Here is a 25,567-nt window from a genome sequence, read left to right on the forward strand (position 1 = left end):
CCACTGAGCCAGACTGACTACCTTTCAAGTATTATGCATTATTACAAAAAGCAGGGAGCAGGAAAAAAAACCTCACAGAACTAGCACAGCCTGAGGAATGATAATCAGCTATTCCCCCCAACCCACCACAACACATAGCTTACCTGCTAAAGAGCTAACGTTGAGGCCTGCTGTAGCCCCTGCCAGTGTCTGCAATGCTCCAAGAGAAGCCATTGGATTAACAGAGGAGCTGCTACTGGAGCTAGGTGAGGAACCTGCTATTAGAAAAGATAATTAACCTTAAGCAATAATTCAACTTCTTCATGAAGTTATTTCCGTAGAAAAGGCTAGTAAGGAACAGATCAAAGCAACACAGTATACTTTATGTCAGAAAAAAAAAAAATAATCCCAAACCCACACAACATGATTGATAATACTGCTTGTATCTCCTAATCCCTTCCTACATTTTTGAAAAATTTCTACTACTTCGTTATATTGCCTACCTTTTGTAGCAATAATAATTTCATTAAGGATAAGACACCTAAGATTCAGACAATATACAAATATTAGCTAAACTCTGTACCTCAATATAAGGTGACCAGCAGCAGTGACTGTTTCCTGCTGCCTAAACTGGGTAAGAATCACTTTTTATGTATTAACTTCTATCCTTGAAACATCACACAAGGTGAAAGAAACCTGAAACACAGATACTAGGGACATTAAGGAAAGCTCCAGTCAAACTGAACATAGGGTTTTCCCATACTGCCAGAACAGGAACAGCAGATGATCAGATTATTCTGACACATGAAATGATTTTCCATTAAAAATGCTGCTGCATCAGCTGGGGCTAGGGCCAAGAAAAGTCTTGGAATTTCCATCCAAAATACATAGTCTATCCTCTGTTGACTGTGCCACTAACATCTTCAACCATGTTTACTCAGTAAGAGAAGTCCACAGATACAGTACCTAGCAGAATAACAGCTTACATAGCCCGCCAAATTCTACAACAGGTAGTCTGTTCTACAAAAATAGACATCAAAACCATGAGAAAAAAAGTCTGCGAAAAAAAGTAACTGAGAATCACAAAAACACGAAGGAAACTGAAAATGCCTGAATTTCAGTTCTTCTGTTACCCACTTGGTCAGACAGATAAATTCTTCCTGAAAGCAGACTACAAGATGCTTCTGCAGCACCAGTCTTCAGTATCTTTTAACTTGTAGAAGCCATAAGTACTTTCCAGTGCATCTTGTGCAGTAAATTTAAACTTCTGGGTTAATAGCAGTATGCATAGCTCTTCTTATTTACTGCTATATAATCATAAAAATACTATTCTTTTCTTATTTTATCATGTCCATAATCTTTGTAGATTACCTTAATTTGAACTTCTGTTTCTTTTGATATACTTGAAATTAAGTTTAAAGAGCAATACAGTAGTGACTGTTTTGTATTACAAGCCTGTGAAAAGTGAACTGACTGACACACCTGTATAGGATATTAATTCAAATGACCCATCATGATTACTTGATTGTTGACACATAATCATTTATTGATACAACTGGCAATTAGAATGCTGTTTGGATTGAGCAGAGAAGGTACTTAATGGACTGCTCCCCACCCCCTAGCCCCTCCACCAGCATGATCAAAAGTGGAACAGAATCCCAAGATATGTCTATCATCAAGGGAAAAAGAACCTGCAGAGTGCTGTGAAACAGCCAAAACTCAGGGAGGGAAAACTAATCCCAAAGAATCACACAACAGTAGCATAACTTCAGTGGAAAAGGATGTTTGTGGATCATCTAGTCTAATGGTCTGCTCAGAGCTGGTCTAACCTCTTGAGTTAGGTCAGCCTGTTCAGGGTTTGTTCCAATTGCATTCTCAATCTCTGAAATGACGGACATTCCACAGCCCCTCTGGCACCTGGTTCCTGAGCTTAATCACACTCACCATTAATTTTATTTTTCTTTTATATCCAGTCAGAACTTTCTCTGTAGCAACTTATGTCCATTGCCCTTGTCCTTTCACTGTACACTTCTGAGAAGAGGCTGTCTCTGCCTTTTCTATCACATCTGGCATTTGAATTTCACAACTTGCCAATTCCTTTCCCCACCTCAACAAATCAGAGAACAAACTTGCTCCAGTCAGTACATGAGAAAGCCAACAAGGAAATCTTAGTTCAAAACATCAGTCACAGCAAACGGCAACCTGGCAATTCCAGCTCTGCTACTGCATGAGGGAACATGGGAGAAATTCTCAGATATATTCACCTTCATGCTTTCTCTATGATGAAGAGCATTAGTGGGTTATAAATGCAGCTCTTCTATAGCATCAACTTTTTTTTTTTAATTATAGAATATGATAGCATAGCTGGGAGTCAAGATAAATTTTGAAAATCTAATCTTTTAGAATTGCAGACCACAAACTTTTCATGTAAAAAAAAAAGAATCCCCTTTCCAGCAACAGAATGCTCTTTGAACTGAATTCTTTCTGGCGGATTTCTCCAAGTAGATAACTGTGCAAAGCACTCACAGTTTAACTCCTGATCATGTGACATAAGGTTTTCTAAACAGCTTTTCCTTGTAATCTCTTTATAATCTTTTAGTCCAGCTCCTTGGTCCTCCTATGCAATACAAAAAGCTACGTATAAATTTAAAACACCCCTAACCCCTTTTAGTCTTTCACAGTCACAGGTGAGGATGTCAACTCTGTAGGCTGGATTTCAAAACTGGATAAGCAATTTGGCTTTTTTATGAGAAACAAAAAAGCCAAACCCAAATCCACATACCATGCTGTAGATGCTGGAAAACTGACACCCTGAAAATACAGGATCTCCCTTCCCATTTCAGTATTTAGAAATAACTGAAAACAGGATAGAAATAATCACATTTGTGGTAAAAACTGAGCACATCTGATGTAAGTGCAATCTAATTTATTTTTTTGTTTTGCTTGCTTGTTGCATTTAATGATCACATTTAACAGTAAGACAGCGGAAGAATGCTACTTGGACGTTCTAGCCTCTCTGAATAGCGTACATAACCTAAAGCAAAGAAAACCCAAACCAACACAAACAAAACCAAAAAATCCAAACCACAAAAAGAAAAATCCAGAAGAGAAAGATACTGACTTCTATGTGCAAGTCATACACTCAGTTCTAGATAACCGCTTTCCAATAAATGTGCTAGGGGTCTATTTATTCTGCTTCTATAAGGTAGTTGTCTTCATTGACACCAGAGAAATCTAAACTGTACTGTTTTAGTGCACTGAATGCCTTACTGATGCTTAAGGCATCTCTGCCTAAAATCACAGAGAAACCAAATACGTCATGAGATTTCAATAACGTGACTGGAAAGAGGTCACCTACCTTTCTGCTTCATGATGACCTCAAAAATTCTTTTACGCTAAATTAATCTGACCATCGGAGGAAGGAACACAGCAGGTAAGAAGTCTTTGCTTGTGGCAAAGATATCTACCCTAAATAAAGGCCACTGAATCTACTTGTAAAACTGCTTGTCTATTAAAGAATCAACATAAAAGTGACAATAAAGGGATATACAAAACAGGTGACGTTATCCTGAAACGACTCCTAAGGCAACCCACGTCGTAACACAGTAGAGCATAGGCAGTCTCTTACCTGAGCTGGTGAGCACACTCAGGGGACTGCTAGAGGAAGTGAGTGCAGCGGTACCGCTCGGTGTATTCTGAGCTGCACTGGCTGCAGCTGCTAATGCAGCCAGGTTCTGTAATTGCATCGCATTCAGTCCTGCAACACATCGAAGAAAGCACAGAGTTTCTCCTATAATAGTCGCCGTCATCCAAGCTTAACAGATCCAGCAGCCTCAGCACATCACAAGGGAGTAATGAGAAGGAGCTTAAAAAGCAACAGGCTTAATACTAGTTACTGATCTTTTCTGCATTGTGATTCCTTGTTGTAACTAAAAAAAAAAAATATTTTTGTTTGCCCAGATAGATGAGTTTTGGTAAAAGACCAGGTAGTCATGATCCCAGATGTAGATTCCAGAGTACAGAAATTTTCAAGCAGCGTTCTCTCCAGTCACAAAGGCACAGCAGCTTTAACTGAGAGTTAAGCCAGAGTCTGACATCTGTAAGCTAGAGAACTTGTCTAGACACCAGACCAATAAACTCCTCTTCTCTGGTGTCCCTCCACTCTCTTTGTACGGGAACAGTAAAAACTGCAGAATTCTTTCAAGAAGGCCTACACACCATGGTGGCCATAAAGTCATACCTTTAACCCACCCACCACCAGCTGAGCATCATCACATTTTGTTTGGTCCCCTTGGCAGCCAGGAAGCAACAGCCAGTTGTGAAACAATGCTAGGTGTCAACTTCTGACCACAAGATCAGACAATGTACTGATCGTAGACAATGGAGGCTAGTCATCTGGTCAAACAAAAGTGGTAAGGAAGATGGGAAACATCAGGCATGTTGTGGGTAAACGTTCAGGAATACTGTAGGAGGAGGAAGGTATCCTTGTGTTGATGAATTTTTAACGGTCAATTTACTTATCTGACTCACCTTAATTTTTCAGTCATAGCTTTTTAATGAAACCATTCGGTCAGTACTAACACTGGTTTACCCTCCTTTCCTGCCATGGGATTACCATTGATATCCATCATCTTCTGAATTCTGTATTTTAGCCATCCTTTAGTGGGCTAGCCCCATTCTTCCAATTTTGCCTCTCTTCCCTTATTTCCCTTTTTTGTCTCTACTTTTGCTTATTCTAACAATTCCCTCCTCTTTTCATCCGACTTCAGACAATTCCTACTAATTCTTCCTTACAAAATTAAAACTGAAATTAAATTAATCACCATTCATATAACAACATCGAAAAACCCTAGGTAAATGTGGCACCTAATCTTTTGGATGCTTAGTAAGTATTTGGTGACAAAGCACAACCTCAAATAATTAAAATCCCAGTTTTGTAATCTAAGAATATAAACAGACAACATAAAAATGTAAGTGACAAACCAGTATAAACAATTTATTTTGTAAAAAACTTCTACTACCTGTAGCATAGTTCATTTGGGCTTTTTTAAATCTTTTTTAATTGTTTTCTCTTTGTGACAGGGTCTGTTTCCCTAACCACATTTAGTGCCTGAACCAAGAGGATTCTGCCTTTGTTTAGATTATCAAGGTGCCACTGTATCATAAAAGCATGAATTTAAAACCAAAAAGTTGTATTTTTGGTTTTTATTGTGCTACAGAGGGTTAAAAGTGCAAGTGCTAGAGCTAGTGAAGAACAGAGCAGCTTGCTTTCTTTCTGAAGCAGTTTGGCATGTACACACTGCACCTGTCCTCTTGTCATCACATTGTTTTCCCATCTGCTTTCAAACAGGGTTAAGATTAAATTCTGTCTACAAAGTCTGATACAGTTTGGAATCTAATTACCTACTTAATTTTTCTATCCATGAATTTCAAGAAAGGAGATCAGCTGAGATATTAACAGAACTTTGAAATTAAAACTCTCTCTGTGAAGAATCAGACTTGAAATAATTCTTTCAAAACACCACCATGCAACATGTTATTTATATGTCTGAGTTCCCAATTTTTAAGATTTTTTTTAAATAGTGAAAACAGAATTACTCTGGAAACTTCAAAGGCAACCTCAGCTAGTTAGCATCTTCCCCAGTTCTTACTGTAGTAACAATTAACATGAGCTGCTGTACTGTTTTTCTCCTTTATTACTACTTGCTTTTAAACAGACACAAGAGGGGGAGAAAACAATATCACACAGATAACGATCTATTATAGATCACCACCACACAGGATATTAGTGAAATTCATTTTTAAAAAATTGCTTTTGGCAAGAGTCTTAAATCTAAGAGGTCTGAAGAGATTCAACATGAAAAAAGTACACAGAAGTAGTTAAGGTTAGAATCAACCTCAAGTATAAATCAAAGCTCTTACAATCAAAACAGTAACACTTTACAAAAGTTTCAATTGTTACTGATGGGTGTACCAACACAGCTCAGATGTAGAAAGCCACTTTATTTTCGTAACACTTTTAGATTAACCTCTGCACAGACAGAGCATGTAACATTGTGAACTACCGTAAAACTCCAAGAGGCAATTTTGAAGGCTTAAGAAGTTCAGTATTAAAACCAAAACTATAGCAGAAGGATTTTTAGAATGCAGCTACTGGAGTTACTAACATATGTCTTATTATTCCCTGCACTGTGAAGACAGAAAGGACAATCAATTTGCAGCTCCAGTGCTGCCATATTTAGTGACTATTCTGACTAACAGTCCACAGCAAGGAATTTGGCTCATACCTATTAAGCTGATTTTTCCCTAACAGCAATGGTGTAATCAATTGTAGTTCAAATGAAGGAATTAAAGAACCTGAATGAAGGGCTAGTGCACATTCCTACCAACGTTGCGTTTTCGACTTTGATATATTTAAGAACAAAGAATTTTAAACGGGAAACTTAAGAGTCCATTATCACTGAAACAAACGCATTAGCTTTTACTTCAAAAACAATTACTTCACATATGCACCTGTTCGGATGAAAATAAATATCCAAAGCCATCTTGTTGTACCCATAAGGGAGGATGATTTTAAATGCCAGAGGTAGAGGAGATTACCAGCATACCACAACTTACCTTGGGGACAATGGCTAACTAAGATTAAGAAGGAACATCCACACTTGTAGCAGAGTATTCCTGCCATTCCAAAGGTGGGTAAACTCAGGACTACTTATTTCAAATGAGGTTAATGTGTCTACAGCCTTTTGGCCACTTTCTCTACCCTCCTCCTCTTTTCTTTGGCACTGATTTTGTCTTCTAGTGGCAAAAACTCACCTCCCATTGGGTGGAGGCTGCTCAATGTGTTCAGGTTCCCAGATGACGCAGCTGCTGTCTGCTGAAGGAGCTGCAAATAAAGCTAGACATTACACCAAAAAACAAAACAAGAGTGAGAGTGAGGGCTGGCTCCGCTTCTGGGAGAAACTGCATCACACCACAGCCAGAGCGCCGTCACAAAGGGAATTCCCACTGCCCATGCACCACATTGTAGCAAAGCATAAAGAAAATTCCCCTTAAACAGTACAGCCAGAGCACCGCCATAGTGAAAATCCACATGGCCCATGCATCATGTTGCAGCCAAAGCAACAGCACAGTGCTTTCCTCACTCAACACAATCAAAGTTGAGGGAAGTTTATAGCTAATACACCAAGACAAAAACAGTAGAATCAGTAGTGAGAAAGAACTCCTATTCAAAGCACCTCAGGCAGGACTGCTACCCTTAAGGACAGACCAAGGATAGTCAAGCCAGACTTAACAGCTGACGTTGCCAGCACAGGATAAATGGCAAATGCCATACCAAAATCAAAGAGCCACCGAGAGAGCCCCCTCCACTTTCCTTAAGCACAGCAGACAAATTTCAAGCCTCAGCTCAGAAGCTATTTAGAGGGATTTCCTATTCCTGTCTCCATTAACAAGGTGGTGTTGTAAAAAATTCTAACCTACCAAACCTAAATCAGTGGCAAAAGAGAGAATGCCCCCACTTGAACAGTACACCATACCAAGAATGAGATGAAATTTTCCCTTTCTGTTCCCTAGACTTTATATTGCATGAATACAGTTCTCATAGCTATTCTGGCAACCTGAGCCAGAGCACATCAGTTTATGACAGGTTCACCCTTTAGGGACCCAGCAAAATCAACTACAAACAAACTACCTGCTGTTGCACCATTTTTGCTAGAGAGAGTAGTTTCTCTCTATTTTCTGTGGGTTTTTTTTTTTTTCTGTGCACAGTCAGCTGCCTGGTGCTTCCATACCAATCACTTTTTCTATTTGGACAGCACCAAATACTGTTCTGGGTTTCACTGAAAGGGGATGAGAGAAATAAAGGCTAAAAAAGGAAAAATGGAAGAGGAATACAAGACCTATGTCATCAGATAAACATGAAAAGGGCATTTATATGGGTAAACAGTGAGGCCATAACATAAGAAGAAAATCTTCCCAGCACAAAGTCATTCTACAGAAGACAGGAGAAAAAAAAAAGTTTCAGTAGTCAGGGCTACAGCGACTGGGGTTGAAATCCTCACTTAAATAACTTAATTTCAGCCTCCTCATCCACAAAATGGGGATTAAGAACCCTGCTCCTATCTATCAACAGCCCTCTAAAAATGAATACATTAAAAACTACAAGACAGATGCTGTAGCCCCTGAAGAGACGAAAAGAACCCAAATTAGAAACTCACTGCTAAGTATTGGGGTCCAAGTGTGTTGAGACCAGCCAGGTTTCCCCATACTGAGGCAGCACTGATCTGTTGCATTTGTTGCTGGAGTTGCTGAGCAATTCGCTTCTGCTCTTTGTCCTTCTGTGTGTCTGCAAATTTTACCACAATGGGAGAAGAGCAACCCTGCAAAGAGCAATTCAAACAATTACATACTTGCTATCCCCAGCGGTCACAAAAATACTGCATTAAGACCCAGTCACTGGAAGCATTCCCCTCCCCTCCCCTGACTTCCATACATACATATATATATATATATATATATATATATTCAAACAGCATGTTTCATTAAAGGTACAAAAATCTCATTTGCTTTTGATACTATTTTATATTTCGGTATTTTCTCTGAAGATGAAGTTTCTATCTTGAGCTCTAAAAACAGGAGCAGAACAAACAAACGTCCAGGAGTAGTATTTGCGAAGAAACACACATCCTTTTCTCTGCTCTCTAGTTCTCCAAACTCCATAGTGACTGCCTGAAAGACTACATCTTCTCCTGACACCCACTAACTTGGTTTACCTCCATGGTTTGTGCTTGGTGCATTGCTTTGATTGCTGTTTGTGCCATGGCTCTTGTTGTAAAAGTCACAAACGCACAACCTGGGGAAAGAACAAAAAGGAACCGAGTCATTCGCTACATCTGCAATTAGTGGGATGAATAAAGAAATGAAAATGCCTATGGGGCAGGGTTGGGGGTGGTGGAGCGGGATCACAGAAAGAGCTGAGTTGCAAAAGACAGCATCCAGCAGAGAACCTTGAACCGTCAGAAAAGCTTCCTGCTTACCTCGGCTCAGGCCATCTGGGCCCCGTAATATCCTGCATTCTTCAATCTGCCCAAAAGGGGAGAACATCACTCGGATATCATTTTCATTGCACTTCTTGGATATCATTCCAATAAACAACTTCCTATCTTCTACTGCTAAGAAATCAAAGGATAAGAGTATTACCAGCAAATATGCACTTACTAGATCTTATTTTGTCAAGTCTTCTCCATCAAATGCAGTTACTTCCCTTGTATTTAGGGTAGGGGCTTGTCAAAACCAGATTCCCAACAATGGAACGTCTTCAGTTTAAGAGTATGCATATGAGATACCCCAATGAACTTAAAGGATGCCTGTTTTATGATGTTTTATGTTTACATTTTGCTGACTGTTCTCCCTTGCAAGCCTGCGAACTGCAAGAACGTAAGGAAAGGAAAAATATACCAGATTCAGCATTTCCTTGTATCTCCTACGTTCAGTTCACGGTGAGTGAGAGAAGACTTGTATGTATTTTATTGGACTATTTTAATTCCCTCTCCTCTGTCTTTTCTACCTTTAGACTACCAACATACCTAACTGTATCTAAACAAGCAAGTGAGCTGCAGAAAGCTTCTTTCTAGCCTCCTTATCATGCCAATCACTTAAATTTAGATCTATTTCCTCATGCTCCTGTCTCAACAGTGCAAGCTATAGCAGTTGCTAAAACAGAACAGTTTTAGCTCTGTTTCAGATTCATCCATTCTCATCTGTACCAAAAGCATGAAAATAACACCTCAAATCAGAACGATGGACTGTGTGCTACTGTATCTTGCCTCTAAATACTGATGGTACTAGACACATTAGAGTTGAAGAATACCTTTCAGTGTGCAGACTATTTTAAAATAAATGGTCCATAAAGACATTTCTCTTAACTTCTCAGTTAGTGGTTACTAAAGTCAGTTTAAGGACACTTAAGGGAGTGGGGTAAATTCGAATCCAGAGCAGAACTTTATACCTCTCGTTTTACTTATTTAAGGATGATAATCACCTCTGAAATACTTGCTTTTAAAGGATGAAGCAAGTTATGCAGAATACCATTTGGAAATAAAAACAGTTTGCAAATACAACATTCAGCACGATATAAAATATAATATGATGAAGGCTGTGGCACAATTTGAAGCTTCAAGACAGAAAATCTCCTATTTAGTGCCACGGTGTGGGGAAAACAACTTACTTGCTGAGTCTTCTATGGTGTTGAAGAGGAAAGTTCCAAACTATTCCAGCTGACATAACTCTGACTGGTAAATGTTAATATTGTACCCAGTCCACTTCCAAGCTCTTCAAACAGAAAGCTGCTTTCAAATCCTTTTTCAGTCTATTTTAGTTCAAGAGATTCAAAATCCCTTTTACAAAAGGCAAGTCAAAATATTTTTAACTGATGCTTTCTTATTTGTATTTTCACCTACAACTTTTACTAAAACTCATATAATTATATAATAGCCTCAGAACTGTCACCCTAAAATTCCATTAAATACTTTTTTCCTTTTTGATAATTTTCCCAGGATATCTGTGTGTGCATGTATAATGCAAGATCAATTTCAGTTTAGAGAACCTATTTTGTTCTCCCAACAATACTTCAAAAGCATTACTGCTTTCTAGATATATTTACACATAAACATATTCTGTATACACATGGAGGAATCTGCAGGTGCAATTACTCCTACTATATGTTATCTCATCTTCTGTTTTCAATTATTTCAAGATGTAAGTTTTCTGGAACCAGGATTATATTCTCCATGATGCAACACTAATTTTATAGTAACTATGGCAAATGAAGAAAGTAAAATTCAGCCAAGCCTAGAAAGGCTGAAACTATATAACGATAAACACTTTCTTTGCTTATCTTGGAGCAATATATATAGACACACACAGATTGAGCATGTACATATGTACATATATCAGCTCCACATGGAAATACATGGATAAATGATCATTTACCCAACTGTAGATGCTAAATGTCTTAACCCACCTGAAATATCCAATCTGCAGAAATATTCAGGTTTTTTATCTACTGATCTGTTGTGAATTCTCAATCTCCCTTGTAAACTACAAGAAGTTTTGACTCCCACTGTAGTTGCAACAGGTTTTGCTTCAATTTGGTCAAGGACTCAAAAAACCATTTTGAGATTTCACAGAATCATAGAACAGTTTGAACTGGAAAAGACCTTACAGATCATCTAATTCCCAGCCCCTGCCATAGGGAGGGATACCTTCCACCAGACCAGATTGCTCAAAGCCCCACCCAACCTTGAAGGTGGTGAAGTGGCCTTGAACACTTCTGGTAAGGGGGCATCCACAACCTCTCTGGGCATCATGTTCCAGTAAAGAATTTCTTCCTAACATCTAATCTAAATTTACCCTCCTTCAGTTTAAAACCGTTACCCATTTTCCTACCACTACACTCCCTGACAGAGAATCCTTCCCCATCTTTCCTGCAGGCCCCCTTTAAGTACTGGAAGGCCGCAACAAGGTCTCCCTAGTGCCTTTGCTTCTACAGGCTAAACAACCCCAATTCTCTGAGCCTGTCCTCATAGGGGAGGTGCTCCAGCACCCAATCATCTTCATGGCCCTCCTCTGGACCTGCTCAAGCAGGTCATAGAATCATAGGGTTGGAAGGGACCCCTGGAGATCATCTAGTCCAACCCCCCTGCCAGAGCAGGGTCATCTTAGAGCAGGTTGCACAGGAACACATCCATTACTTCTTGTCCTGTTGCTGGGCACCACTGAAAAGAGCCTGGCCCCATCCTCCTGACACCCACCCTTGAAGTATTTAAAAGTGTTGATAAGGTCCCCCCTCAGCCGTCTTTTTTCCAGACTGAAGAGACCCAAATCCCTCAGCCTTTCTTCACAAGAGAGGTGTTCCAGTCCCCTAATCATCTTGGTAGCCCTTTGCTGCAGCCTCTCCAGCAGTTCCCTGTCCTTCTTGAACCGGGGAGCCCAGAACTGGACACAGTACTCCAGGTGCAGCCTCACCAAGGCAGAGTAGAGGGGGAGGATGACCTCCCTCAGCCTGCTGGACATACTCTTCTGGATGCATCCCAGGATGCCATTGGCCTTCTTGGCCACAAGGGCACATTGCTGGCTTATGGTCATCCTGTTGTCCACCAGGACTCCCAGGTCTCTTTCCCCCGAGCTGCTCTCCAGCAGGTCAGCCCCCAACCTGTACTGGTGCATGGGGTTATTCCTCCCCAGGTGCAGCACCCTACACTTGCCCTTGTTGAATTTCATAAGGTTCCTCTCTGCCCAAATCTCCAACCTGTCTAGGTCTCTCTGTATGGTGGCACAGCCTTCCGGTGTGTCAGCCACCCCCCACCCCAGCTTTGTGTCATCAGCAAACTTGCTGAGGGTGCACTCTATCCTCTCATCCAGGTCATTGATGAATATATTGAAGAGGACTGGACCCAGTACTGACCCCTGGGGAACACCACTAGTCACTGACCTCCAAGGGCCATGTCTGTCTTATGCTGGGGGCCCCAGAGCTGAACATAGCACTCCAGGTGAGTATGAGAGCGGAACAGAATGGCAGAATCACCTCCCTTGACCTGTTAGCCCTTCTTTTGATGCAGCCCAGGATACAACTAGCTTTCTGGGCTGCATGCACAGATTGACAGCTTATATTCAGTTTCCATCCACCAGTACTCTGAAGTCCTTCTCTGCAGGGCTGCTCTCAATCCCTTCATCACGCAGCCTGTATCCATGTTCACGATTGCCCTGACTCATGTGCCAGATCTTGCACTTGGCCTTGTTGAACTTCACGAGGTTCACATGGGCCCGCCTCTCTAGCCTGTCAAGGTGCCTTTAGATGGCATCCCTTCCCTCCAGGGTATTAACCACAGCACTCAGCCTGGCACCATCTGCAAACTTGCTGAGGGTGCACTCGATCCCACTGTCCACGTCCCCAACAAAGATTTAAATCACCTTAGTACAAAGAAGAACTCACTGGATGTTTCCCTAATTGACAACATGCTTCTATCACAAGCAGCAGCAGTGGGAGATACTGAGTCATGGAATTTTAGAGACATCACTTACACTACCTACTATATTGTAAACACACCTTTTTTTTAATTTTTCTTAAAAAAAAAAAAATCAGGTCTCCAATTCAAGCAGACCTCATCACAAGCTGTTCAACAAAAGGAAAATCCTCAAGCTTCCCTATTAGCACAAATGATGCCACCAAACTCAGACTCTAATAAAGCTTACCATTACTCTTTTCACTGTCAGCTGGTTTCATCTGGATAGGATGGTGCATCTGAAATGTAAAAAGATTATTTAATCCTAGATGCATTCACTGCATACTGTATGAAATACATCCCATAAAAATTGTGGAAGAAAGAAATGGTAGCCTAAATTACCTCTACAGAAGCGCATATGTAACAATACATACATTTCTAGAAGAAAGAAAAACTTTCCCAATGATATGCCATTATGCATCCTCACAGAGCGTTACAGGAGCCATGCCCACCCACTTCACTACCATATTATTCTCTCAAATGTTCCAAAATTCCCTTAAGATCTGTTATACAAATATCTCATTACATTGCTGTTTTGAATAGTTCTTTTAAAACATTATTTGAGGGCAAGATAATGTATGTTTATACATCAGTGGTGCTAGAGCTCAGAATAACACTATGGAGTTGCAAAGAAAGCATAGTTCTACTCTTACCCCTGGGAGGATCTTCATGTTGTGAAGAGCATTCTGTGCTTCTAGTGCAGCTTTACGGGTATAAAATGTAACAAAACAGCACCCTGCAATTGGAACAAAAATGCTAGCCAAGAAAGAACACTATGCATCTTGACATGCTGTACAGAAATTGCAAGTCCCAATTCTATCCATCCAATGCAAAACATATGACAAGTGGAACAGGTTAGACAGTGAAATAGGTAGGTCCTGCTGAATGTGACTGTTTAAAAGACTATTTCTTAGTGCAATAAAAAAGGATATATTCAGCACTGACCCCAACATCACCAATACACCTTTAAAACAAACATTTAGATACATCTGCCAAATAATTGTTGGCTACTTCCATTATCAAACTCAACAATTCTTTGCTAGTACCAAAAACTTACATAGTTCCACAGGAAATAAGATAATGCATGTAACTGGACTGCAAATCCAGGTACAGCAATTGGTTAGGATTTGATGTACACAAATGACTAAGACCTCAATTTTATATTTTATCTGAAACAGTGACAATTCCAGCAATATTTTGATCATATCATAGCATCACAATGATGCTCTGAAGCAACACAATATACTTTGCAATTATAATCCATATTCTTCAAGCATCTCCATCACTTCTAAGCTCTAAAAAAAAATAATTATTATTTTCCTCAGTTCAGCTAGTAACTGCATCACAGTCCAAGCATAATTAGACACATTCACTTAAAGACTATAAAGACTGGGCTTGCATGCATACTGGTCACACAGAGCTCCAACACACAGGGATGTTTGAATAAGCAAACAGCTGAGATAACTATGTGAAATCAGCCGAGAACCCAGGTCTCACATGAGAAGTACAGAAGTTCTCACCTTTGCTTTGAGGAGGGTTTTGGCTCCTGTCCCTCAAAACATTGATTTCATACACAGCACCATACTGTTCAAAAAGTTCTCTTAGATCCTTCTCACACCAGCTCCGTGGGACTTGACCCACAAACATCTTGATAGCATCTAGATCAGGTTGGTCTGGGTGATCCAGTGTGCCATTCATTTTCTTTGACCTATGAAAAACAAGAAGTAATTTCTGGTTTATCTGTTTCCACAGATTATAGATACTATTGCAGCCAGAAGACACATGCTTACAGTGAGATTAAAAAAAAAGTTTCTACACATATATAAATGTATACAATTAAAATATATATAAAGAGAGACTCTTGAACATTTCTAGTTCTGCATACCAGAGAATATTCAGAAACATCATTCACGTTCATTGGCAAGCTGTGTACTTGGAAATCAAATGCTCTACACAGCTGTTTAAAACTTCTCTTAACGTTTATTTCTATAACCTAGTCAACATCTGGGATTCAGGACACAAATCTATTGAGATGACGGAAAAATATCACTAGCTCAACCATGTAAAATTTTACAGAAAAAGAAACCAGAACAGGAAGGAACCTAAACACAGTCTACCCACAGACTACTGAAGTTATCAGTGACCACTGAAAATGAGAGGATAACATTTTTTTGTTTTGCTTTTAAATGTGACTATCTGGGAACTGTTTCCCAGGGTGAAGATACAGTCATGGCCTGGTATACCAAAGGACCTATCTCTGGAAGACTGACTGTAACAACATCCTATTGTAGCTATAGTCATTAGTAGGTTAAAATTGCTGACCAACCCCTGCATAATCTAGAAAGGACATGGGGAGTGGAATAGTAAGTATACAATGATTCCCCCCACCCCCAGACTCTTTGTTGAAGAATACAGGTGGCCTTCTCCCAGAGTACGTGGCTCTTTAATCTCTGTTTTTTTTTCCTTTAAACATAGTTTTTGAATGGCTTATTAACTGCACATTACAGTAAACACTGTTCCTCTGACTGTCCATCTGCAATCATATTCCCGCATGAATAGAATTTAAAAATAATAACAAAAATTCCAAACCAGGTAATGTTTAGTTAATTTTTCCCCTCAATACACTGCTGTTCAGAGCCTAAGGAAAAACTGAAGCCAGGGAAAGCTCACGATTTTATAGCTGTATGAACAGACCTCAGAAACAACAAAGCTTCTTACTAGAAGGGAAAGGAATCATTACAAATCCTTTTACTCCTCTCTACCTTTCCACTCAGAAAGGGTCAGCACTGCTCCAAATAGCCAAAGCAAATACCTTTTACAAAGAGGTAAACCACCTCTTTTCATTCAGTGTTTTTTCACTCCAATTGAGAGCAACTGGAAATCATTTACCCTCTTCCAATAATAAATTTGAGCCCTGCCTTCTATGCCATGGCTAGCTTAAAAAGCATAGCATGGCTCCTGTTAACTGGCCAACTCTTAACATGACCTCAACAGTATTCAAGGAATCTTTCATTCTTAACTAAAAGGTTTAGTGTGGAGTCATTAGTAGGGCCGAACAGAAACTGTCCTCCCAACAATTGATTTAAATGCCTGATTTTATAATATCAGCACCTGTGGCATACTTTAAACAGTACTGCCAAATAGCTTTATTCCTCCTTAGCCCTCATCCACAAAATTATCAGATCATTTTCCCTATCCAGAATCCAACATCAATTGTCTAGGCCCACTAGGATTTCTTCAAGAAAACAAACTGCAGGCTCTCCTATCTCTTTCCTCCCCCTGTCAAGGGCAGTGCATCAGACAGCAGAGGCTTCAGAGACAGCAATTCCAACTATCACTTTAGTTATAAACTTAGACATGAAGACAAAATACTTACACAGGGCTAGCATTCAAGGAGCAATGGTCCACCATCATCTCTGGGAGAAAATCCAACTTGAACGCAGCCATCACCTCAGTCTGTGACAATCTACTAACACTAAATCAGTGTATTGCCTAAGCCCCAAACAACGCCACTTCCAAAAGTCCTGCAGATCTTAACACTCAGCCACACAAAAAACACTCAAACCACAGAAACAGAAGCTCAGGGAGACCAGCAATAGACACCACAGAAACAGGCCGGACTGGGAAAGGGACATGGAATCCCAGATTAAAAAGGGGATGTGACCATGTGAAGGGAGGCTCAGCTTGATACACAATGAAAATGCTGATGCACTGGGCTTGTTTTGTGCAATTTTCCCTGGCGAAGCAGTACTGAGTGCACTGTCAGATAAACAGGGTGTCAGATCCATGAAGATAGCAATGGGTAACAGAGCAGAAAGAATACAAACTCCAGTCTTTCCATCCCCAACTAACTCCTTGCCTCCCAAAATGGCAGTCCGAGAACCACTGAGGTTCAGACAGACACTTCCCATACCACCAATATTAAGGTGTGAAGTCAAGAGGTTCCTTCACCATAAACATTTTAAATGGCTGATCTCACTCTTTTCACCTTGTGCACTACTTTTGACACTCTCCTAACTTCTAGGGAGAAAAATGCCGGCTAAAATGTTTCCCTGAACCTGCCAAAAAACCAAAGTTAAGAAGATTACTGAAAAATTCCTTAACTACCACAGAACATCAAAACATACTCCTTTTATAGGAGCAAAACATAACATAGTTCCAGAAACAATACTTTGCCCATCATGCATCTATAAATCCAGAGATATACAGAGCCTACAGATGATAAAGAATAGGAAAAACAGTGATTTGATGAAAACTGTTTTATAATCTTTGAAAACACAGATCAGAATGCCTCAGCTGCTTCATCATTGGAACAGGAATAATATGTTGCTCGAGGAACTGAGAGGTGTATTTATATGTGAGGTACGCTTATATGTATTTATACACACAATACAGACCTCCAATACACAAACTAATGGTGAGATAAACTGGATAATACCGGATGCATTGGGAGATGCAAAAATATTTGATTGCAGAGAGTGAGTGCTGCAGACGCAGCTGGGTGTGTCCAAGCACTCCAGGAGGGATGATTAATTCAAGTTGAACATGAATCCAGATAAGCCTTACATATATGGTTGATACAACCACAAAATAAACTCTTAGAGCATCACGGAATGCATGCTGTGGCAATTCCTTCTTGTCTGTCAATGACTGCGACACGTACTTCCAGTTATTTAGATGGGCCAGTGCATACAGCTTTCTTTATGCTTGCACAGTTACAGCATGTCAATTATTTCTTCATAAATAAGCATCTCCAACCTCTGAACGAAAAAACATTTCTGATCTTCTGCCTACAGTGAGGTTAATTAAAAGGTTATTAAAAGGAGTTAGGCCTCACAATACAAAGAGATCTGCATGTTACTGCAAAATAAGAGAGGACATGAATTTAGCACACATTATTAGCACATGCATTATTCCACAGTAAGTACTTCATGCACGCTTTTACTACGTGGTAAAGGCAAGGAAGCTTATTCTTTAAAGAAAAAGGTGGAAGCTACCTGCTAAGCACCACTGTTAAGAGTATGCAAATAAGCACTAGAGAGCACAGGTCAATTTATTAGCTTTCAATAAATTGTTCATATCTACCTTCAGACATATCCTACAGGCTTCCCACTTGAAAAATACCATGTTGTGTCAAACACGTCATCTTCAAATATTAAATTGTGCCGGAAGCCCACTTTATGGGTTGCTCTAAAATGAGCCCACAGAGAGAAACACTTCAGATTTATGTCATTAGAACAGCAGAAGATATGGTGAGGTTCTTGCCACTGTTCACATAAATCTATAGACCATCACTGTAAATTCTGGTCTTACCTATGAAGACCAGAATTCATTCCTCCTGGTCTTCCCGTCATCTTTAGCTTTTCTAAGCAGCCAGTAAAATACCCCAGCAGCCATGCTACTGTAGGTTCGATGAAAGACAATGCTGGCAACACATACTCTAGAAAATGGGTTTTAAAAAGGTTACTGAGATTGATTAGCTTACTGAAGAAAATCATTAAGTCATTATGATTTGATTCTACACCCACCCTTTCCCTCATCTCTCTGCTTCTCAAAATGGAAGTCATATCTGCTTGTTCCATTAAAACCAAACTGCAACGAGTTGCAGCATTGTCATGCTGTTACACTCCGTGTCAAATTCAGTCTACTGGCTTTGATAATTAAATGCACAGGTTTTGTGCATCCTGCTACATATTAATTTTTAATTCTTGTTATACTTACTCTAATTTCTCGTGTGATGTTCTCACTTCATGTAATGAACAGTGCCAAAAATATTTCACATGCTGCTAAATACAATTTGGGAGAAAGGAAGAATCAATACTAGAATGGCGAATCTGAAGGCATGTTAGACAGGACTCAGTGTCCCAGGGTACCATAATTCTGCACTAATGATGGCAATTTCAGTGACAAAATACTAGTGTACAAACAGGTTTGTTTTAACATTATTTAGCTGAAGGCATCAGCTATCGAAATTAAAAGACTTACGGACTTCACTTGTGAAAATATCAAAGTGGAAAAAAATGGTGTTTCACTACTATACAGAAATAAGAATTAAATTGGGAAGCAGTGTTTCTTTGGAATTATAAAACCCACAAAAGTCATCCCAGCCATTGATCACAAAGAAAGAAAGAAAGAAAAATAAGAGAGCTAAACACACTTATTTTTTGCTCAGATGTCAAATTCCTGCTGGCTTCCAGATCCATTCTTTGACTGTTTCTATTCAAAGGATAATAGAAACAATGTCTGAAATTCCAAGCTCTATGGACTGTAGCTACACATTTAAATGTGGTGCTAATCTGACAATACGAACATTAAAAAACACTGAAGCCCTAGATTATGCTGCAGAATATATTGCTATATATGCTCCCCAGAGATTGCAGAGTATAAATGCTAAAAGTTTTGCTTTTCTTTTTGAGTGTACAGAATTGCATCCCATCCTGGGGTACAAAACCTTAAAAAAAAAAAAAACAACAAAAAAACCCCACAACACCCCACAAAACAGAAAACCTGTTTCCTATTTTCTTTCCTAAGAAAGCCTTGTTCATTTCAATGAGCAATTAACTCTGAAAGCTAACGATAATACCATCTTTTATTTTATACAGTCTGAACCTCAGACAACATACACAAATCTGAAGCTGAGGGACTACTGGGATGGTGAGAGCAAACTATGGGAAAGGATGCAGGCTATAGGGAAATCAGACACTGTGAAGCTTTGAAGGAGACAGGTCCTAGAATAAACTTCCCCTTGTATTATTATCTGTGCATCTCCAGATCCCTACAGTGTTGCTGAATTGCAGTTTTGTTTTTAAACAGATAACCCCTAGGTTACATGCATCAAAATACAGTAACTAGTTGTCAATATTTTGTTGTTTCATTGTTGATCATGTAAGCATGTGGTGAGAATGTTTTCTGCCTATGTTGAAATACAAACTGTCTTCCCATGCCTCACTGGATACAAAAAGCCCCTTACCTAGTTGCCAAAGCTGCAGTATCTTCCCTCTGCCAATCTCTATGACAGTTATGCACTGTGGATAGACAAATCTGACACATTAAGAATGTTGAATTTACGATCAAAATACATGAAGCTCTGGGCTGCCAACAATTCAGATTAAATTAACTGAAAAACATTCTTATTTATATGAAATTTTTGTAGAAGTTTACAGGTGGAGAAAAAGGCTAGGTGGGGACAACAATTACTTTTATCTCAGAAATAGCAAAGTTTCATGGTGCTCTTTCACACATTTATCTGACAGCATTTAATTCCTCCCTACTCTCCAGACCTAGATGGATTTTCACAAATTAGGTAAGTAAATTTTATTCTAAAAATAGCTTATAATAAGCTTCCCCCTCCCCCCCCCCAAAATATTTCTGGCAAAAAAACCCCAAACCAACGTTTGAGATAAATCATTACAGTCTTGACCTACTTCTCTGACTTGCGAACAAAGTCCTGCTTACCCATAGCTTCTACTCCAATTAATTCTGTGAAAGCTCAAAAGGAAGGAATTCTTAACTTTTGCCTGACTGAAGAATCCCCAGGACTCCCAGCTCTCTGCCAGCAGATGAAGCAGCAAGTCACCTATCCCTCTCTGGCTGACAGGGTGATGTTTGCTCTGCCTAGGCACTCTTAGAAAGGGAAAAATAAAGCATCAACTAAACTTACCCTTTTATTTGACAATAAAGACAAACGATTCAAAGTCAATTTTACAAAACCTATTTTCTAAAATGAGGGAATTAGGTTATTTTTCTGGAAAAGGAAATAAAACTTTGCACTCAAGTGAACAAATTTGTTATTTTAATGAATTTTAAACAGTGAAGCTTATAAGAAACACATTAAGGTATATTTTCTTCTAAATTGTCTACGGGCTTCCTCAAATTCATATGCCTCTTTTGAAAATTTTCTTTCTGTTGTTCCTGCCTTCTTACTGCTATGCAACATTCACTTGAAACAGGATCTACCTTAATACAATTCACAAAGCAGCTGTAGTTTCCTATATTCATATAAGTAAAGCACGAGACTAGCAAAGGCAGATTTCTAAGTGGTAAGAAGGAACACTTCTTAATAAATTAAGAGATAAAATAAATTGTTAGTGATGGTGACTTTTGCAATCCTGTCAAAAGTTGTCAAGGTTTGAGCACAACTGGATGCTTGCAGGGATATATTTTTAAACTTCTATTTACTGCATAGATATAGATTTATATAAAAATCCCAACTATTTTGTTTTTTGTTTTTTTTTTTTTTTTTTTTAAACAGATATCACATGGACTATATGTATCAAAATACTGCACGTAAGAACTACCACCTTCTAGATGACATTAGAAAGAAACAAGTAAGTAATCTCATCTGTAAACACAGTCTAATCAATAATTATTAAGATTTTAGATCCATTTGTCTAATGTCTACTAGACATTGTCAGAAGGAAACCACAAACTAGACTGTGTCCAGTGCAGCAGTTCAAGTTCCCCAGGGACAACTTTTTACCTTTCTAAATCAACACATCCAGTGCAAAATCTTCATGTGAAAATAGACAGAGAAGACATTGTTTGGATTAAAACCACAAAAGTGACTGCTTCTCTGTGGCAACTGAGATCAGAATTATGAGGTGGCAAAACAGTATATAAAGTCCCATACCTGTGTAAGTAACCCCTGTATGAAACGGTTCTGAACTAAGCTAGACAGAAAAGACCTATTGCTTGAATATCCTGCTTCAGAGAGGCATCAAGGCCCTGAAAGCTGTGGTAGAAAATAAGGCTCTGTTCCAAGCTTTGTACCAACCTGATGCAAAAATCCAAGCAGCTTCCCTTTGCTGCTTAATTTCCACACGTCACATGGACAAACCAGGATGCAGTGATGCTTTCCTAGGATACAGAGAACTGAAAATACTGTTTGCTATACAATAAACCTATACACTAGAGAGGTAACCCTAAACACAAGTATGCCAATACATACCAAAGCAGAACTAAGAAGAGCTGTTCCTACAGATGTGTCTTACCTCCGTACAATAATCCAATGAGTCTCAAGATCCTTTACTGACTTCTACCTGTTTAGCTGTGCAGACCAAAGCCAATAGCCAGGCTAGTTCAGAGCTACTTGCACACCGACGGGCAAAAGTCAAGAGCTGAATGTTCTGTTTTGACCCCCCCCTCAGTTAATGCTAAATGATTAGGAACTTAATGCCTTGAGACATTTACTGCTCTGACAAATTTATTTGAATACGGACAGTGGATACAAAAGTATTCAGGAAGAAATGACAGTATAAGGCTTGTGCATTGCTTCCTTTAAAAACAGGCCAATAAAAATCCAACTGATCGCTCTGTAGCGGGTATCTTTCTATTAGTCAAAATACTTCTAGATTAGAGCACAGACTGCAGAAGGCATCCAGTTCCTCCTGTTTGTTCCCCATGCTGCATGCATGAGTGCAAAGACACTTCAAAAGGCTCCAGCAAAGCAGTCTATAACACTAGGTCTTTAGACAGGCCAGTGACGTAAAGCCAGCATTTTGCTGGAAGTACAAACAGTAAAGTCCGGGAATCAACTAATGCTCTGATAGAAACATCTTTGACTTTAATGTAACAGCAAAAACAAGTAAGGAAGACTTATATCTACAGTACTATCCACATACCAACATGATGCCAAACGGTTCTGCTTTGCCTGTCACGTGTTTATTTGTCTGGCCAGTCTAGATGTCCCTCTTGCTTTTATTTCAAAGAACAAGCAATGAAGTGAATGCACATATCAACTGTAATAGGTTGTGCATGGCTATTATCTTCCCAAGCAGCTAGTATCTCCAAAATAACTTTTCAAATGACAACTAAGAAAGGAAAAGTCTTAGTGACTGATACAACAGCACTCCTGCTCTGAGGAGGAAAGGAGATGGTATTTCATGCAAAGGGTAGTAGATTTTTGGAACGCCTTGTTGGCAGGATAGTGTAGGTGCAATAAATTTACAAGCGTGCAAGAATAGACTGGACAAGTACTGCGAAGAGGCCCTGAAGAAGCTACCAGACAAACCACAACAGGTTAGGTTGTCCTGAGTTGAAAACAGAGAGACCGAGAGACCACTGAGTTAGTCTTATGGTGAAAACAAACACTATAGATTATTAGCCTTTGTGAATAGCAAAGACAGGTCTGGAACACTCCAAAGAGCAGTACACCTATGCATTTGTGTTGGGACAAAACAAAAAGCACTATGCAAAAAAAGAACAGTTGTCCTGTTAAAACTACTTAAGAACTGAACTATAGAGATACTAGGTAAATGCTAATTAAAAATGCTCAGCTGTTATCAGCAATATATTCAATTGCTTTAGTAAGTAACAACAAACCCATCCCCAACCCCCCCCCCAAAAAAAAACCTACACAACAAAAACCCAAACACCCCTCCCCAAACACACTTCTGGACTTCAGGAAATGTTACAGCATTTACAGATGTTAACAGCAAAAGTTACAGAGAGTAACCAGTGTACACACTTTCCCCTCTTAAAATGTCTTGCAATTGCTTTCAATATGCCATCACATAACTGATGAACAAACTCAATCTGTGGTATACTCAATATTTGGCTCCTTCATGAGGATAACTTACACCAAACGGCAGACGGTAGCTCTGCAATATGAGAGCTTATCTACCAGGAAACAGGTTACAACATCTGTTCAAATCTGAGAAGCCACAAAAACTACAACTAGGTCCTGCTCTGCCAATAACTGCTAGTAAAAGGAGATCTAACAAGAACTCAGAAGCTGAATTATCAGTCTTAAGACCCTCTTATAGCAGATGAATGAAGTTCACAAACTTTAAGACAGTGGCCTCCAAACTTCAGTTTTCCCCTCAACTCCCTCTGATACACGGCCTCTTCATCTGTTTGCCTGAGAAGGGACACATGAGCGTGCTGCGAATACACTGACAGAGCTGCGGCTATCGGAATTCTGCAATGTGAGCGACCCACAGCTCTGCAGACAATGATCTGCTTCTCTAGGGCAGAACAGCTGCATGATGCTACCCTGAGTTTTATACTTTCTTAGTGCATAGCTGTCAGCTAACACAGCAGCATGAGGCTGCTAACCCAGTGCTTGACCCGCTGCAGCTCTGGCTGCTACTTCAGTGATGATACTACAAAGACTTGCACAGGCATTACCAAAAAGAGAAAAAAAATGGAATAGACTGGCCACAAAACCACCCCCTGATGATGACCTCAAACACCCATCTCTGAACATAACATTTCTCATTCCCCTATGGCAACAAGACATAAGCAAGCTGATAGCCTCCAAAGCTCTCTGGTTTGAGATTACTCAAATATTTTTGCATTATTTTGAAGTATATCACAACTATTATTTCCAGAATCTGTATCTGTTTAATTTTTTTTTTTTTTTTTTACACAAAGGCAGAAAATCCAAAGAACTTCAAACATCACAATCTGCAATAGTGCCATTTACACAGTGACAGGCAACTTTGGTTAGTATTTACCTGGATTTTTCCAAAGGCAGCCAGTATCTGCCCACCCTGTTTTCAGGAAGAGTACCTGTGCAGCACTGGGATAATAGTCTACTACACTAGCACAGTGAAATAAATAAATAATTATGTCCACATAAGTAAAATCTTCAAATTGAAATTTTTCCTAGAAACTGCATCTTTTCTTTGGTGTTTAATTATCTCCTCCTTATACCTGTTCCCCAATGACACATTAAACACTTCCATTAATCTTCACAGAAAGATAACAAGAGTGGTACCTGGACTGTTGTTTTTCCCTTATAGTGCAAGACATTTTATTTTGCTAGCTTTGGACTTCAATTTTCTAATTGAAGTTCCCAATTGTGACCTTCAGAACAGTGATCCGAAATGTATATTAAATTTCTGTCTTTCCTGTTAAATTTTATTTCGTCTTCCGCATTTCTTCATTTTTTTCAGATTAAGCTAACAGAGAGGTAGACAAAAATCAGCATTATCAGCTATTTCTCAGTAGCAGTAGTGAATTTAAAAAACCAAACCCCCCAAAACCACAACAGAGTACTGTGATGCAAAGACGACAGCAAAGGCCTGTCTGAGAAGACACTGTACGAAAAGCACTAGACACAAAGCAAATAAGCAGATGAACAAATTGCCAAAAGACCAAATCATGAATTTGGAGCAATTAATGCATGACAACCTATTAGAGCATCTGTACTTGTAGAACAGATAACAAGAAGCCTTAATGCAGGCTCTCTAGAATAATCCATTTTGGCTCATGATAGACGAGGAGTAGTCATCACATGTTTATCCCTCTTTGCAAGACATTTTACAATAAATAACTGATATGAGTAAGAAGCATTGATATATGAACCACAGGGCAATTGCTTTTAAAGAAGCAGCTTATAGGTTTCTTCCTCTTGTTCTATGAAGACACATAAATGTTAAAAACAACAACAAAAAACTGTAAAAGAGTTAATCCTTTTACCCTTATCTGTAGGTTGTGGGGTTTTTTTTTTGTAAATAGACATGAAATGTGCATTTCAGGTCCTGCTTAAGCTCTACAGAAAGGTATGCAAAAGAATTTCA

At 39.3% G+C, this 25,567-nt stretch overlaps 1 protein-coding gene across 19 annotated transcripts in view; it reads right to left on the reverse strand.

The window, feature by feature from the left end:
• Positions 1-25,567, reverse strand: part of CELF1 (CUGBP Elav-like family member 1) — a 68,071-nt gene that overhangs the window by 19,484 nt on the left and 23,020 nt on the right. For 9 of the 19 annotated variants that reach the window (XR_010070694.1, XR_010070693.1, XM_063332063.1 and 6 more), the window contains 9 exons: positions 14,564-14,751; positions 13,697-13,779; positions 13,234-13,282; positions 9,018-9,152; positions 8,754-8,833; positions 8,199-8,360; positions 6,796-6,877; positions 3,608-3,736; positions 144-257 (listed from right to left, as the gene is read on the reverse strand). Coding sequence is in view for 17 of the 19 variants with exons in the window: in XM_063332063.1 (XP_063188133.1) it covers positions 144-257; positions 3,608-3,736; positions 6,796-6,877; positions 8,199-8,360; positions 8,754-8,833; positions 9,018-9,152; positions 13,234-13,282; positions 13,697-13,779; positions 14,564-14,741 (1,012 nt within the window). In the remaining 2 variants the exon portion in view is untranslated. The remainder of the gene's footprint in view (positions 1-143; positions 258-3,607; positions 3,737-6,795; positions 6,878-8,198; positions 8,361-8,753; positions 8,834-9,017; positions 9,153-13,233; positions 13,283-13,696; positions 13,780-14,563; positions 14,752-25,567) is intronic. The other 10 variants (XM_063332079.1, XM_063332075.1, XM_063332078.1 and 7 more) reach the window with 7 other exon arrangements.

The sequence above is a fragment of the Chroicocephalus ridibundus genome, chromosome 4, assembly GCF_963924245.1.
Source record: "Chroicocephalus ridibundus chromosome 4, bChrRid1.1, whole genome shotgun sequence".
NCBI classification, from domain to species: Eukaryota; Metazoa; Chordata; class Aves; order Charadriiformes; family Laridae; genus Chroicocephalus; species Chroicocephalus ridibundus.